General features: G+C 37.2%; 1 protein-coding gene across 2 annotated transcripts; it reads left to right on the top strand.

Moving 5' to 3' along the window:
• Nucleotides 1–1,425: 1,425 nt before the first annotated feature.
• On the top strand, nucleotides 1,426–15,299 carry trpc4ap (transient receptor potential cation channel subfamily C member 4 associated protein). Of its 2 annotated transcripts, none has more exons than XM_023325319.1 (18): nucleotides 1,426–1,570; nucleotides 5,503–5,631; nucleotides 5,741–5,857; nucleotides 5,945–6,002; nucleotides 6,096–6,151; nucleotides 6,285–6,413; nucleotides 7,585–7,783; nucleotides 7,872–8,057; nucleotides 8,506–8,648; nucleotides 8,734–8,865; nucleotides 8,985–9,043; nucleotides 9,130–9,315; nucleotides 9,400–9,490; nucleotides 9,615–9,755; nucleotides 10,750–10,861; nucleotides 10,981–11,093; nucleotides 11,195–11,401; nucleotides 14,229–15,299. In XM_023325319.1, the coding sequence occupies exons 1-18, from the start codon at nucleotides 1,445–1,447 to the stop codon at nucleotides 14,364–14,366; spliced, it is 2,322 nt and encodes a 773-aa protein (XP_023181087.1). In that variant the 5' UTR covers nucleotides 1,426–1,444; the 3' UTR covers nucleotides 14,367–15,299. The 2 variants fall into 2 exon arrangements, with proteins under 2 accessions (XP_023181087.1, XP_005800685.1); XM_005800628.2 differs by having other exon boundaries at nucleotides 7,582–7,783.
• The last annotated feature ends 214 nt before the right edge of the window (nucleotides 15,300–15,513 follow it).

Here is a 15,513-nt window from a genome sequence, read left to right as displayed (position 1 = left end):
CACAAAAAAAAAAAATCATAGGCCGTAAAACATCAGTGAAGTCTGTAAAAAAAAAAAGGAGAGAAACGAAGACAACAACGTAGAAGAATGGATGCACGAGCAATAAAAAAAATTCACTTTGTCTCTCATTGGCAAATAAAATCCATCTTCACAAATATTACTGCATAAATTAAAAAGTTTAGGCGCTGACACTGAACACCACATTTAATGTTTGAGTTCCAATATTTTATTTCACTACACAACTCACAACTGTGGATTTAATAAAATAGGTCTGTATCTTCAAAGTATATTAACATTTTTTAAATAATCAGATTACTTTCGACAGATTCTTATTTTTAACATACACAATGCTAAAAGGATGAATTACAAAAACGTTTAATTATGCAGTCAATTTTTTTCATTACAGTCACGTTAATTTAATCACAACAAACAGATTGTTTGTTTTGGCTTTCTATTACTAATAGTAGAGCAGTTATAGAATAATATTATTGCTACTTTTTTAAATTCAGAACTTGTAAACATTTCCTTAATATTTGGTGGCTTGGATGAAGTATTTCAAGGTTTTCACAACAGTTTGTTCAATTTTTTTCCCATTCTTCCTGACATAATTGGTGAAACAATAAGCTTGTTCAGCTCTGCCTGCATGTTTTTATGGTACTGAGAACAGGATTTTGTGATGACCCCACCAAAACATTGACTTTGTTGCTTTTCAGCCTTTTGTTTTTAATGTGGTGACTTTCCGATAGACCTTGTCTTCTAGAAGATCCATTTGTTCCCAAGCGCCAACTGTGTGGCAAATGTTGCGTTTATATGTATTGTTATATGTATTGTTTCTTCTCTTACCAGTAGTTTCTCATGCAGCAAAACACCCACACAGCATGAATTATGTTCTCAGGCTTGCAAGCTTGGCTCTTTTTCCTCCAAAGCTAATCTTGGTCATCGTTGCTAAAATGTACACCTATGATCTGTTTAATTTGAGTGTTTCCCATGTTGCTTATGAGATTCTTCAAAATACATCCACAGTGTCACCATATTCAAATGTGGTGAATTAACCTATCATAAACTTATGAAGCATCACATCATCTGGGCTTTCCCAATTTGTTTAAAGACAAATTTTTGAGTATTTTTTAACCTTTGTTATTCTATCTTTTATTACTTATTTTGAGGTTTAAAAGCTGAAAAATTTGTGGGGCCACTGATATGATTTAATTTAAATTTTTTATTTATATTTAAGTTCGCTTTGGGATCAATAAAGTATTTAATAATTTAATTGAATTAGCACTTTACTGAACAAAGCAAATTCTGTGACGAAAATACACTGATGTGAGACTAAACGTGCAGTGTCAGTTTCGCTACCACCAGATGGCGCGCCACTCCTCATTTTTCAATTTTATTGAAGCTTTCCACTTCCTGCCCAAACAGTTGGGTTCAGGAAGAAGAAATAATGGCGACGCTTCTGGGGTCTGAGTTCTCTAGTAGTGGAAGAAAACGAAGAAATTGTAACAGTAATATAGTCACAAAGTTAACGTCTAGTAAAATAACCGGGAAAGGTTTCAACCGAGGAACACAGGTAAGAGAAACGACGCCTGTATCGATTGTGAACGCTTTCGAAAGTTAGACGAGTGAGACCGGGGACTCGCGCTTGGAGTCGAGCCTGAAAATGAAGACGTTATCCCGGAGAGTTAGTTGGGGAGGTTCCCGTTCCTGTCCGAGTGTATTTTGCCAATTAGGCAGAACGTTTCAGAGTAAATTTAGAGGTAAAAATAATAAATATGACTTGCATTGGAATGGAATTTTATCGCTTGTAGTTGGGCAAATATTCATACCAGTGCAAATGGAAGCTCCGCATGAAATGCATCTTTTGTTGTTAGCTCCACGTTAGCTTAGCATCTAGGGCTACGGTAATGCGATATCATCTAATAAGTCAAGCTGTTTAGATTAATCCTTGTTTTGTACTGCAAGATCCAATTGTTGCTAAAAAAAAGAAGCTCCGCTTTATTTAATATATGATTTTCAATTCGTTACTGACGGTAGTTGTAGCTGCTAATGTTAGCCAACGGGCTAACGACAGCTGGTTAGCTAAGGCAGTACAACAGCTCAGGTGATTACGTAACCACGCAGAAACCACAATAACTACCGTTTCCATAAATGGATAGTGCAGAGCAGCTGCCTGGGCTGGCTGACACGCTTATTTTGGTTTTCACAAGTTGACAAAAATGTATTATTGTAAAAATGTATTCTTCAACAAATGAAGAGCTCATGTGTTGAGTTGGTTAGCACGAACGGTTTCGATTGTCCTGGTAACTGCGTTAGCCTCTCAACTGTCAGAATTGAATTGGGAGCTAATTTGACGCGACAAATCTAAATATATGTATATATATCTCTATTAGAATTGCAAAAAGGTTTCTACTGAATATAGTGATAAGTTTTAAAAGTATCCCGTGAGATATTTGCATCATCTCTTAAAAATTTCATTATGGACTACTTTGACACAATTTGTTAAATCTACAGTAATTTCTGAAATGGTAAAACTATGAAATATCTATTCTAAATATGTTAAACATGAATCTTTGCAAGATTTCAGAGATGGTTTTAATAATTTCATATTCTAAAAAACATAAGCATGAAGCAGCCAAAACTGCAAAGCTACATCATGGTGGAGGGTGTTGTAATGAACAGCTTTGGCTGTATTAGGGAACGAAAACAGGTAGGATCAGGTAATTTAGTTTTACCCACGATTTTCCAGTCAGGAAAATTCTGCATTACTCTGGAAGCAGTCGGCAGGGAGAGTTGGTACAAAAGCATGTTGTTATATAGACGTAGAATATAGCAGAACTAAACAAATTTACACAAAAATTAAATTTTCAAAAAAAAAAAAGAGCTAGAACTCTAAATAATATATTCGGTTTATCAGCAATAAACATTTTATTTGGGGGTTAGTTGCACTTTAGATATAAAATTTGAACTATACGACATCCTAAATGTCAAATACTAATCGATAAGTCAATCGGTTTATTCACTCAACAAAACACATTCCATCACCAATGTCCAAAAACACTGTCTTGTAACACTTCATCTACATGAGTGAAAAGGAGCAGGAAGAAGAAAAACCTTATAAAAACCTGCCCCTTCACAATAATTACAAATTAATTGCAATCTCATACTAATGAAAGAAAGTGGGGAGGAAAAACAAAGGGGAGAGACTAATATTTTAGACTAGAATACTGTAAATATTGAATAGCTACTATTTCAATAAAACAATAAATCAAAATTCTTAATTCTCTATTGAACTGAAAGAGTCACATTTTGAACACACTGGTAAAGGTTCCCTTTAATTTTTGTGTCAGTAATGTAAACAATAAAATGCTTTATTTGGTGTTTAATTGAAGGAATTTATCTTTCTGAATAAAATATGTTGTGTACATTTGTGCATTAAAGCATTTTTAGCTGCTTTTTTGTAATTAGTCATAAAAATATATGATGATGATTGTGGTTTTGATGGTACGCATTTCAATGCTGTTTACGTCATATCAGCACATGACTGTTTATACGTTGGGTTTGTCCACAGATGGATTTGTAGAGGGTAGTTTCAATTTTTATTGTTGCTGTGAACAGGTGAAAACAACGTTGACATGCAGTATTTAACTGAGTTGGTAAACGTGCACAATAAGGACAAGTGGCCACATGGAGACAGAATACTGATTTGGCCTTTAACACTATGGCTGAAGAAAAGTCCTGCTGTCCAAAAAATTATCTCCAGCATGAAGAGCTTTCAATATTTGAAGCAGCGAGTTTGTTTCCAGATTTTGGTGTTGCTCCTTTGTGAGCTTGATTAAATTCCCACTGATCACCGAGTGGAAAAATGTGGTTTAATTTAGAAAACCTTCACCTCCTCTGTGCATTTACGCACAAGCGAGCCGCTGCTCCCGACTGTTCACTCTGGTCCTGACCTCAGTGTGTCTAAAGTTTGTAAAAGTCAGCAGGTAAACAGATGCAGATTCCAGATTAAAACGGTAACAGAAAAACCTGGGGCTCGCTCACAACTGCTTACAAAGATATCCAGTTCTTGAACCTAGAAGATTTGTTTTCAGTGTCTGGTCCCTTCAAATAAGTAAGAGAATAAAATGTGATTATTTCCTGACTAAGTCTTTACAACTTTCCACAGTCTAAATCAGGTTTCTGCAGTCATCCTCTAAACTTCAAAGTCATTTGAAGAGATTTTAACAATAAACGTCACATGACGGCTTCCTCTGCCAAATATAACTGATCTCTGGTTCTCTCTCTTACACTTTGCCGTCCACTAGGGCTGCAACTAACGATTAGTCATCGTTTGCTCTATCAATTATTCTGACGATTAATCGGATAAAAACTTTTGTATGTTCCACAAAAACTTCATTTAACCACTTGAACCATTTTCAAACAATATTATCTAGATTAAAAGATGCAAATAAATAAATGATGAATTCCTTTTTTAAAATGAGAAACTTTTTGACAAAATATTTAATTGCCTAATATGGACCGATCGTCTGTATCAAAGGATACAACTGCAGCTAAAAAAAAGATACAAACATCGAAATGTGAGAAGCTCAGCCCTTTCTGCTCAACTTAACATCAATCAGTTTACTATTTTTTTGGATTAACAGATCAATAATTGGGTAGAAACAGGTTCTTAGTAAACGCTTTTTTGTCCTGGATAAAGTAAATTTGTAGACCAGTGTTTCTTTTTTGTTTGTTTTTTTTGTCTTGAGTGCAAAAGTATAAATTTATTGTGCATTTTTGAATAATTACTGGACTGATTGTGCTGTTCTTTCAGCAAATGGCCTTTTATTGAAGCTGTATTTTCCAGCTAATTGAACCAGTTGGCGATTATTTTATTAAGTGATTCAAAGACGATTAATCTGATTAATTGTCTTTTATTGACGTTCAATGTCGGGGTGAGTGATACGAACTTACAATTTCATCACAATGTTTAGTATTACTATATTATATTACTTTTTGTTCCACATGAACTTCAATAAATATCAATAAATGTGAATATGATATACAGTTAACTAAAAAAATACTAAACAGTGGAGGATAAAAGCAAAAATAACATTTCAGATCATATTGTAAGTCTTGTTTTTTTTTTTAAATTTTAATTTATCATCAATAACCAAAATGTACCATGTCAACAATAACTCCCCCAGTTCAAAGTGATGCATTCTGAAACAAGCAGCCAGTTTTCTGCTGGAAACCTCATTAAATGCAACACACACTTGCTACCACATGGCAGACAAACATCAAACTGTGTCAGATACTTTTACATTTTCGAGGATTTAGTTTTTTCCCTTCATTTTCTCTGCTGCAGCTAAAGTCTTTATTCTTAGTGCTTACATACTTTATACACAGTTTGAATAGCATGACTGAAAGTAGTTTAACTTGCAGCATGTCATTTGTTTTGAAATGTTTTGTCTGTGTGGGTCTGCATGTGTCTTATTGACCAGCCTCTCTGGTACGTTGCAGCTCCCTGGAGGCTTGCTTCAGGAGAGAGATAAACCTGCTAAGTGGCATGGCATCCCTGACCTGCTCCAGAAGCTCCACGAGAGCAGCCACCCCAACAGCGACCTCTCCCACGCTCACAGCTATCTCAAGGTACGCAGCTCACTGTCATGGTGGAGTTGCAGCCTTTTCAGTGATTCCAACCTGGTGCTTAGAGATTTTATGCTAATTAGCACTTTCTTTTTTTTCCCTCCTTTTCTAGAGCTTATCATCACAGCTCTCGGTGGAGGCCATGTCTTTCGTCACAGAAGACAGGAAGACCGCTCAGGAATCCACCTTCCCCAACACCTACACCTTTGATCTGTTTGGTGGAGTTGATGTAAGTTTGAGAATTTCTTCAATTTTTTTCTTTTATTTATTTACTTTTTTGAATGAAAGCTGTAATTTACTTCTGTTTCTTTGGCAGCTGCTTGTGGAAATCTTAATGAGACCCACACTAACTATGCAGAAGAAGAAACCCAAAAGTGAGTAAGAATAACATCAAAATGGCATCTTTCTAATTTTTTTCTCTTTTATCAATTCAATTTCTGCTAACATCTGTTCCTTTATTTTTACAGTGAATGATGAGCTCGTCAAAGACTGCCTTAGTGTTCTCTACAACTGTTGTATATGTGTAAGTGTTCAATTACATTTTATTAATGTAAGATAAAAGCAGAGGTGCTTCAAGCTTTCATGCCATTTATTTCAAAGAATGTTTTGTTTCTGACAAGTCATTTGTAGTGAAGTTGTTTCGTTTCTGACTGCAGACGGAGGGAGTGACAAAGAGCCTGGCAGCCAGGGACGACTTTGTTCTGTTTCTCTTCACTCTGATGACAAACAAGAAGACGTTTCTGCAGACGGCGACACTCATTGAAGACATTCTTGGAGTGAAAAAGGTGAGCAGTGCTCTCATGTTGAACCTGCAGATGTTGGTTCGTGGGACTCTGGAAGCACCAGGGCTGAGGGATTAATTATTTGTTTTCTTCTCATGTTATAATACGTCATATGTAGTGATCATACAAGGAAAAGGACAGGCTTTACATTTTTTATTTTCTCCAGTAAGCTTATATTTTTGCTTTTATAAACCTGCATTATTTGGCATCAAGTTAAAATGCAGGATTTTTGTTAAATTCTTATTTCAGAGATTGATAAAATCATTTTCTTCTCACCAAGCAGAGAAACATGTCATCAACCACATTTTTTAAAATAACTCTTTAAACACGTTCTCTGTATTTCTAGTTGCACTCTGTCTAATGTAAACACGTACTTTTTCTGGAACAATGTGGTTTAGCCACACGAACATCGTTTAGATTGTATTCAGCAACCGCTTAGCCCTGAAAACAACTGGAACTCAGGGATTTGACTAGACCTATAAATGACTGGCATTGTAACCTTTACTATATTCTGTATTATGATGTCAGGATTAAAATATTTAGCAAACTGAGTTCTGTTGTGAATTGAGAATATGCAATCAAGTCCCAGTGTAGATGCCTAAAAAGATTATAAAGAAGTGCAATATTATTTTTTTAAGACCATGATTAATTTTTAAGATTAAAACGTAGTAAAAATGTTTTTTCATGCTTGGGTATCAATTAATTTGCAACAATATGTTTAAATCACTTTATTATAAACCATTAATCTTGTAATATTTTTTGCGTTTTATATCCTGATACAAACAAATGGCTTTGGAGGGAAAAAATAGAAAGTTTTTGAATCTAGTTTTTGAAGAAGTGGAAATTGTGAGAATAGTTCTATTGAATAATTTTTGTTGTGTCTTTATACTGTTAGATGGAAACCAGAACAATCATTGGTCAGCTTGCATAATAATCTAAAGTGGTAACACTAAATTGTTGGCCTCACTGAAGCAATGAAAATGTCCTCCATGCTCCGTGACGGTTTCTGGCAATGAGTCTCTGGTTCAGTTGACCAAAACGATGAAACACCATGAATCAGCAAAAAACTCCAGATGTTGATCTCCCCAGCCTGATCTCTGTCAGTAAATGTGGGATGTTATCCAGTAAAATGCGCTCCGTGTGAATTTGACGGCAACACGTCTGTTTTAAGGAGATGATTCAGTTGGAAGGAATCCCCAACCTCTCAGGTCTTGTCCAAAGCTTCGACCAGCAGCAGCTGGCCAATTTCTGCCGCATCCTGTCCGTCACCATCTCAGAACCAGATATAGGGAACGACGACAAGCACACGCTACTGGCCAAAAACGCTCAGCAGAAGCGCAACGCCTGCCCATCTCGCGCTGAGGTCAACCAGGGTAGGTTGGGTTTTATGTACAGATATCAGATTGGTCTGGGAAAAATAAACAAACTGATTGGTTCCTGATCTCTGTGTTTGTTTCACAGTGACTCTACTGAACATCCCGGGCTTCATTGAGCGGCTGTGTAAGTTAGCCACTAGAAAAGTGTCTGAAGCCACAGGAGCAAACTTCCTGCAGGAGCTGGAGGACTGGTACACCTGGCTGGACAACGCACTGGTGCTTGACGCGCTCATGCAGATGGCCACCGAGGAGGCTGAGCAGAGCAGCACAGGTGAGATTTTGGACATTTTTGGGAAAATCTGGATTTTCTTTACTTATTATTTTACCCCATCTACTATTTTGTTTTACAGCTTCAGTTCAGTCCCTCTAGAATGTTTTTCTTGTGATTATTTCTAATTTTGTGGCACCTTTTTCAAAAAGTTGCTGTTAAAGTTACACTTTTTTTTTTAAGCTTTATTGATATTTTCATATTTTCTAAACTTTTTATTTCCTCCCCACATCCCCAAATAAAAACAAAACAAGAACTTGGTTTAGCCAGATTATAATGACATCACTTTTCATGTCACTGCACCAGCCTATAGAAAATCAGACCTAACAGATTTAACATATGTCCACTTTCACTATATTCTGTGGAAAGTGTCCCTTTCACTGTGACAGAGAGACAGTGACAGTGTATAGAGTCTCAGATGGTCTGAATTTCAACTTGTTTTCCTCTTCAGAGTCATCAGACGAGAGTCCTCTGGCCACCAGCCCTCTGAGACACAGGCTGCCCCAGTCCATGAAGACCGTCCACGAGATCATGTACAAGGTGGAGGTTCTGTACGTGCTCTGCGTCCTCCTGATGGGCCGACAGAGGAACCAGGTACCGCTCCGCCGTCCGGAGTCAAACATGTCCCGCTCCTCGCCGCGGCCGAGCCTCGTCTCATTCCTCCTTGTCGTTTTCGTAGGTCCACAAGATGCTGGCCGATTTCCGTCTCATCCCGGGGCTCAACAACCTGTTCGACAAGCTCATCTGGAGGAAATACACCGCGTCCAATCACGTGGTGCACGGCCAGAATGAGAACTGCGACTGCAGCCCAGTATGAACCTCTTCACCTTCTGCTTTCACTTATAAGTGCAAATCTTCAGAGAATGTGAACATTTATATCACCTGTCCAAAAAAACCCCCCAAAAAAGAATGTTCCTTGTTGTTGTGCAGGAGATATCCTTTAAAATCCAATTCCTGCGGCTACTCCAGAGTTTCAGCGATCACCATGAGTACGTGTCCTGAAATTCTCCTGCTTTTGTGCTGATGTTTAGCGTTTTGGTGTCTTGTTTTTTAGAATCTGCTGTCCGTCTTTCAGGAACAAGTACCTCTTGCTCAACAACCAGGAGCTGAACGAACTGAGTGCCATTTCCATGAAAGCTAACATCCCAGAGGTGGAAGCTCTAGTCAACACAGACAGAAGCTTAGTTTGTGACGGAAAGAAGGGTCTCCTCACGCGTCTCCTCACCGTCATGAAGAGGGAACCTCCCGACTCATCCTTTAGGTACAGATTATATATTATTGTCACTGTAATTCTATTCCAGAAAGCACGTTGAACTAAACCGTGTTGTTTTTCCTGTTTGTTTAGGTTCTGGCAGGCGAGGGCAGTGGAAAGTTTTCTCAGAGGAGCAACATCTTATGCAGACCAAATGTTCCTCCTAAAGCGAGGGCTCCTAGAGGTAGAACATGTTTGTCCCGCAGGAATACACTCATGTTAAAAAAACAACACAAAAAAACAACGTTTTTTAAACTTTGGTCATTTTAACGAGTCGCTGCTCGTTTTTTATTTCAATCCTCCAACAGCACATCCTGCTCTGCATCATAGACAGCGGCTGTACGTCTCGAGACGTCCTCCAGAGCTACTTTGATCTGCTGGGGGAGCTCATGAAGTTCAACATTGATGCTTTTAAAAGGTTCAACAAATATGTCAACACTCCAGAGAAGGTATGAAAACACTCCGATATGAAAATGTTAGAACATACGCATAATCTGAAAGAGTACAAAGAGTGCGACAACATCTGTTGATATATTTTTTGATTTGTGTGTGTGACCTCTCTATTCTTCTACTAATCAGCCATTACACAGGTCACCATAGTAACAGAGAAACTGTAGCTCACTCTCTGATGTGGCCGACTGTGTTGAGGGAGAGACCTTGGTACATTTGTGTGGCATTTACCATAAAAAAAAATTCAAGGATGACACTTTGTTTATGAAGGAGTAGAGTGAGTCTTTTTGACTTTTTATCTTTAGCAAATCAACTGGAGCCGCAAAGAAAACCTTTTACCACTGAAGTATCAACAAGTCCTATCAAAAACCACAAAAAATGGACTGCCATGCACGTCTTAGTGCATCTGTGATTGGAACATTATAGTTCTCATTATAATGTAGCACCGTCATTATTTTCCTAAATGCTCTTTATAAATGAAATTCTACACATTTGGATTCTTTTGTCTTTTTACAAAAATATTTTAAATAGACTAATTTTGAAGCACTTTACAGAAACAACGAAATAATTTTCAGTAATTTGTGTTGTATAATAAACACTAAAAGAAAAATAAAATGTTTCTCTTTATTGTGGTTGTTGATACAATTTAGGTAATATTTGAGTTAAATTTGGAATTGGCAAGGCATAAATATAATTCAGGAAAATTTGCAATAGAAACCATTTTATGTGAACAGAAATTTAAATAATTCTGGCTTTCTTTGCTGCATGGCCACTGTAGCTGTTGATTTAGCATTTAGTGCTTAAATTGAATCAGAAATGTACTTGTTTGGTTTTAAGAAATGATTTCCTGTTTGTTGTTTTTACCCAACAAAATGTCACAGCTAAAGCCGCAGTACTTTTATTCTCTCTTTGCGTTTAGTGTCACTCCTCTGCTTCGTTTTGATTGATCAGTAAACGTGACGTCATAGCTGATTAAACCTCAAACTGTTTTAGTTTCAGGCCTTCCTGACTCAGATCAACAGCTCCTTGGTGGACTCCAACATGCTGGTGCGCTGCATCGTCCTCTCACTGGACCGCTTTGAAAGCCAGACCGAAGATGTCAAAGGTAAAACAAGCCTTTAAGGAAGGCCACATTTTTCCACCCTGGTATGATTCTGTTATATAAAAATAGTTAGTAGCTTTATTTGAGTAAAAAAAAAAAATCAGTGATTTTTCTGTCCTCAGTTATGGAGGTGCTTTCTGAGTGCTGCCTGCTGTCCTACGTTGCCAGAGTTGAAAACAGATTGTCCTTCCTCTTCCGACTCATCAACATCATCAACGTACAAACACTTACGCAGGTGGGGGTTTGCTTTCGCTGCGGTGTGTTCGTCCAGAAACAGGCGAACCTGCTGGACACCGAGTCATGTGACCCCCGCCTCGCCTCTCTTCCTTTCTGCAGGAGAATGTGAGCTGTTTAAATACCAGCTTGGTGATCTTGATGTTGGCCAGACGAAAGGCGAAGCTGCCCTTCTATCTCAACGCCCTGCGGGAGAAGGAGCACATGGAGAAATACCCCGGGTGCCTGCTGAACAACTTCCACAACCTGCTGCGCTTCTGGCAACGGCACTACCTCAACAAGGACAAGGATAGCACATGTCTGGAGAACGTGAGTCCCTGAACGCAGTTAAACTATGAGTTGTTAGCGTAAATTTACTTTTTCCATGTCGCATCAAGATCGGTTGGTGTTTTTTGTATTATTTGTCAACCATTCAAAAATAATCCCGAAATGGAAATGCAGGCTTGTTGGTTAAAATCTGGGCCCTGAAATTCATTACCAACAGTCTTAACCAAAAGCTTAACACAGCAAGAAAAAGGAGTTTATAGAGTCAGTGGAAACTCTGGTTCAGTTTTCCATTTTGAGCAAACCAACCTGATGCTCGTACTTTTACTCATTGAGAGCTTCCTGTGGTTTCCAGCTGTTTGATAAATCAGCCAAAAGTGCTCAAACAGACCAGTTGTGCAATAGTCAGTCTGAAAAGTTGCTTTCTAGCAGGCTGGCTTAGAGTGACACGTCTACAAACACAAGTGCACAAAGAAAACACAATACAACCTGGCACAGTAATCAATAAATCAATTAATTGCATGATAAATTAAGACAAACTCATTAATTTCCAATTTTATAATTTATTTATTTTTTCTTTCTATTAAAAAATGAATGATAAAAGTGTTCAATCTGAAGTTTTGGTCTCAACTAAACCTTTTTTTTTGAAGGATAATTTTATTTCTAGAGTTCATAATTCATTTCACTAGTTGTTTCTGTTGTTTTGTTGATTTATTTTGGATATTTAAAATGTCTTCCAGTGTTAAATGTTCATTAGAATTTCAAGTTTATTGATCTTTCAGAATATATTCTTGCATTATTGTCATCAATTTACTGGCAAATTGTCTCAGAACAATATTATCGTTTATCACGATAACTCCTGAGACAATTAATCGTCCAGAAACATTAGTTTTTGTGACGGGCCAGACTACAACAAATACTTCTAGTGTCACACCAGAAGAACATCGGTGGAATCATAATTAGTCAGGTTTATGACAAATTATTATTTTGGATTTCCTGACATAGCAGATTTAGGTTTGATTGTCAAAAATGAGTTTAAGTGACTTCATAAGCAGATTTGAGCTACAAACCGAAAGGAAAATTTAAGTGCAATTTTACACAATTCGGTTTGATTTTAGCAGCCTGTCAGCAGCCAGATACTGAAAAACATTGCTTTAAAAAGTTTAATGTCGGTTGCAACACTGAATTCATAAGTCTAAACTTAGGACGAAATGGACAAACACAACATGCTCTTTTTCTATTTACAAGTGTAAATAGTGGTAATCATTTTCTTTTTTATAATTGGATTTGAACAAAACTAAAATGGGGCCTTTAGGTTGAACAGAGAGCATGACATTAGTGCCAATAATTTAAGACATCAGAAACTCATTCACAAGTCAGATCTTTGTGTGGTCTAAACTAGCCTGCTAGTTTAGGCTAATAAATGTTTTGTCCAAATGTGTGTAGATTTTTTTTTATTTACTTGTTCTACTTAAGTTAGGTTTCAATGCCATTCATATAGTTAAAAACTCAGTTGCTTTAAATAATATTTTTTATTTCAACACAAAAATAAATTGCAGTAAATTAACACGCTGCATGATGTGTTCAGTCACTCCTTACTGACATCCCGAACTCCACAATATCGCTTTGCTCTTCAGTGACAAATATTTAGTTCCATCAGTAGTTTCTTCAGTACAGCTACACATCTCTAAAAATAGATCTGACTCAACATGTACACCTGCAGTCTGATGAAGTCAGGTTTTGCTGAAGTCTTTGGTTCCATTTTCTCTCTGTTTTGATCTGACTTGTTGATCATTTCACTCAAAATGCAATTCAACCTGGATAATCTTTTTTTTTTTAAATTGATCTTGCAAATTGCATGATGAGTACGTTGTAATGCAGCAGACCGATCATTAAAAATGTTTTTATTGGACTAAGCTAACACCTTGGAATAGATCCAGGTCTTTTTTAAATAACTTTTTCCACATTAATTTACAGTTGGTATTTTTAGCCCTCTGCTGTATTGTACAGTTGACAAAGTGTCACGTTGATTTTAGAGCTAACTATATTAACGTCCATCAGAGTCTAGCAGCAGTAAGTGAGAACAAACTGAATGCCACACCTGAAATGTCGATTTTTTGTTTCATATTTTCTGTACTAAAGTGAGGTACGGAGCCTGATGCTGCCAAAATTGGTAATAGATATTGAAAGAAATGAATGGTTTAAGTAAGTAATGTGCCAACCAAATATTCCATCTAAAAATTGTAACACGAATAGTAAGACAGTATAATCTTTAGATGATCAATATTTAATTTGCCATTTTATTTCAATATTAGTTTAGTTTTTTACTTATTTATTCTTTCATATTCTGTAGTTATAAATACAGAATACAAGAAAATGAAACGTGATGGTGAATGAGAATTGTACTAAATGAATACAGAATTTAAATCTGGCCCACTGTTTGAAAAGTTTGGACACCCTTACAGGTCAACCCAGGTGTTGATGCTGTGATAAAAATGTTACGTTTAGAAAAAGTCAAAGTAATTACATGATTGTGACCAAATGCTAATTTTGCCAGGATGAGCTGGATGTAAAAATTGAAAGGAGCTATTTATTTACTTCTATACATGTTTCTATAATAATAATAATAATAATAATAATAATTATCAAAAAATAATCTTAAGCTCTTGTGGACTTTTCTATGTTACTGCTGCCCCCAAGTGGCAGAAAATGATCAGTAACCATTTTAGAGTGACTCTGTTTGGCATAAACATAAGATTGATGTTTAGCAGCAGCTACTTTAGTTTTAACCATTCCAGATGAACAAAATATTTTCCCTATTTAAGGCTGTAGAACAAACAGAAGTAAATATTCTGTGCTTTCTCCCCCTCAGAGCTCCTGCATCCCGTTCAGCTACTGGAAGGAGACGGTGTCAGTACTTCTGGGCTCTGACAGAACTTCTCGCTGTGCCATTGTGAGTTACATTGACGAGCCCTTCATAGATCTGGACAGGGACCTGCTGGAAGATTGACCCTCCGGCGGGCGGAGGCGCTGGGGGGCGGTGGCCACCTGTGGCTCAGACTCCTCTGATCCGACCCCTCCAGGTGTTTTTGTGACTGCGTTCAGGATCTAAAGACTCACCCATCTGCTGTCCGTACCTTCGCATGGAGGCCGTCATCACAGTTGAGAGCGGATAATGGAGTTCGACTGACTGTCATCTTCTCACAAAGTTAAAATGCTTTTTGTTTTGTTTTTTTGGAAAGGAGAACTTAAAGCTACAGGCCCCCCTTTCCCAGTGGTCTAACAGACAATAATAGACTTTGGAAAAACGACACCTGCATTGGTTGTTTGCTTTATGTGAAATTCAGATAGAGCCTTTTATATAGCCTATACAGAACTCTATGGAAAAGTATGAATGAACAAATTATATGTAAAAAGAAAAAACAAAACAACCCCCCCCCCCCAAAACAACCAGTTTCTTTTCACATGGACTTGATTTTGAAACTCAGCACAGATTGAGCCCACGTGTGCAGGACGGTGGTGTGTCGTCACCAGCCTCACTCTCTCACTACTTTGACTAACTGTTGACTTCATGCCACACCACTGCCTCGCCAGAGGTGAACAAAATGCGAATGGTTGAGCGTTTGCAGAGGTGCTGGGGGGGGGACTTCTCATCTTCCTGTTCTCTGGCCCTGTTTTGCTACGTGGCTGTCTTTGGTTGGTGCTTTCTGGCTCTACTTGGCCCATTTAATCAGCAAGATGGCCTGGTTCTCATATCTTAAAGGATTCCTCTTGCTTAAGAAAACTCATTCTGTTTGTGGCTTCAGTAGCTTCACCCAGGGACTCGTGATTATTTTATTTTTATTCTTTTCTCTTTTTTTTCTTTTTGAGGTTTATTTTTTCTTTTGTTTTGATCAATGGCTTTTAACTCTGGATAAACTGTAGAATAAAACATTGCACAGGATAATTGTTTTTATTGTTTAATATATATATATATATATATATATATATATATATATATATATATATATATATATTAACTCATTTGTTCATTAAAGTGTTCCCATTCTCTAACACAAATTGTTTCAATGTTGTGAGAGATGCTTTAGAACGAGAATAAACTATGCAGGTGCTAGTATTCAGAGAAGACTCTTCCTTCAGGCTCCTCTATTTGGTTT

Source organism: Xiphophorus maculatus, chromosome 20 (assembly GCF_002775205.1).
Source record: "Xiphophorus maculatus strain JP 163 A chromosome 20, X_maculatus-5.0-male, whole genome shotgun sequence".
Lineage (NCBI taxonomy): Eukaryota > Metazoa > Chordata > Actinopteri > Cyprinodontiformes > Poeciliidae > Xiphophorus > Xiphophorus maculatus.
Note: the sequence above shows the minus strand (reverse complement) of the source record. Positions and strands in the feature narration are given on the sequence as shown.

Excerpts from the sequence above, each read along its gene's own strand:
- trpc4ap (XM_005800628.2), top strand. The coding sequence starts at position 1,445 with ATGGCGACGCTTCTGGGGTCTGAGTTCTCTAGTAGTGGAAGAAAACGA. Across the intron at positions 6,003-6,095 it reads GCAGAAGAAGAAACCCAAAA|TGAATGATGAGCTCGTCAAA; the intron begins GTGAGTAAGAAT and ends TTATTTTTACAG. Across the intron at positions 6,414-7,581 it reads ACATTCTTGGAGTGAAAAAG|GAGATGATTCAGTTGGAAGG; the intron begins GTGAGCAGTGCT and ends GTCTGTTTTAAG.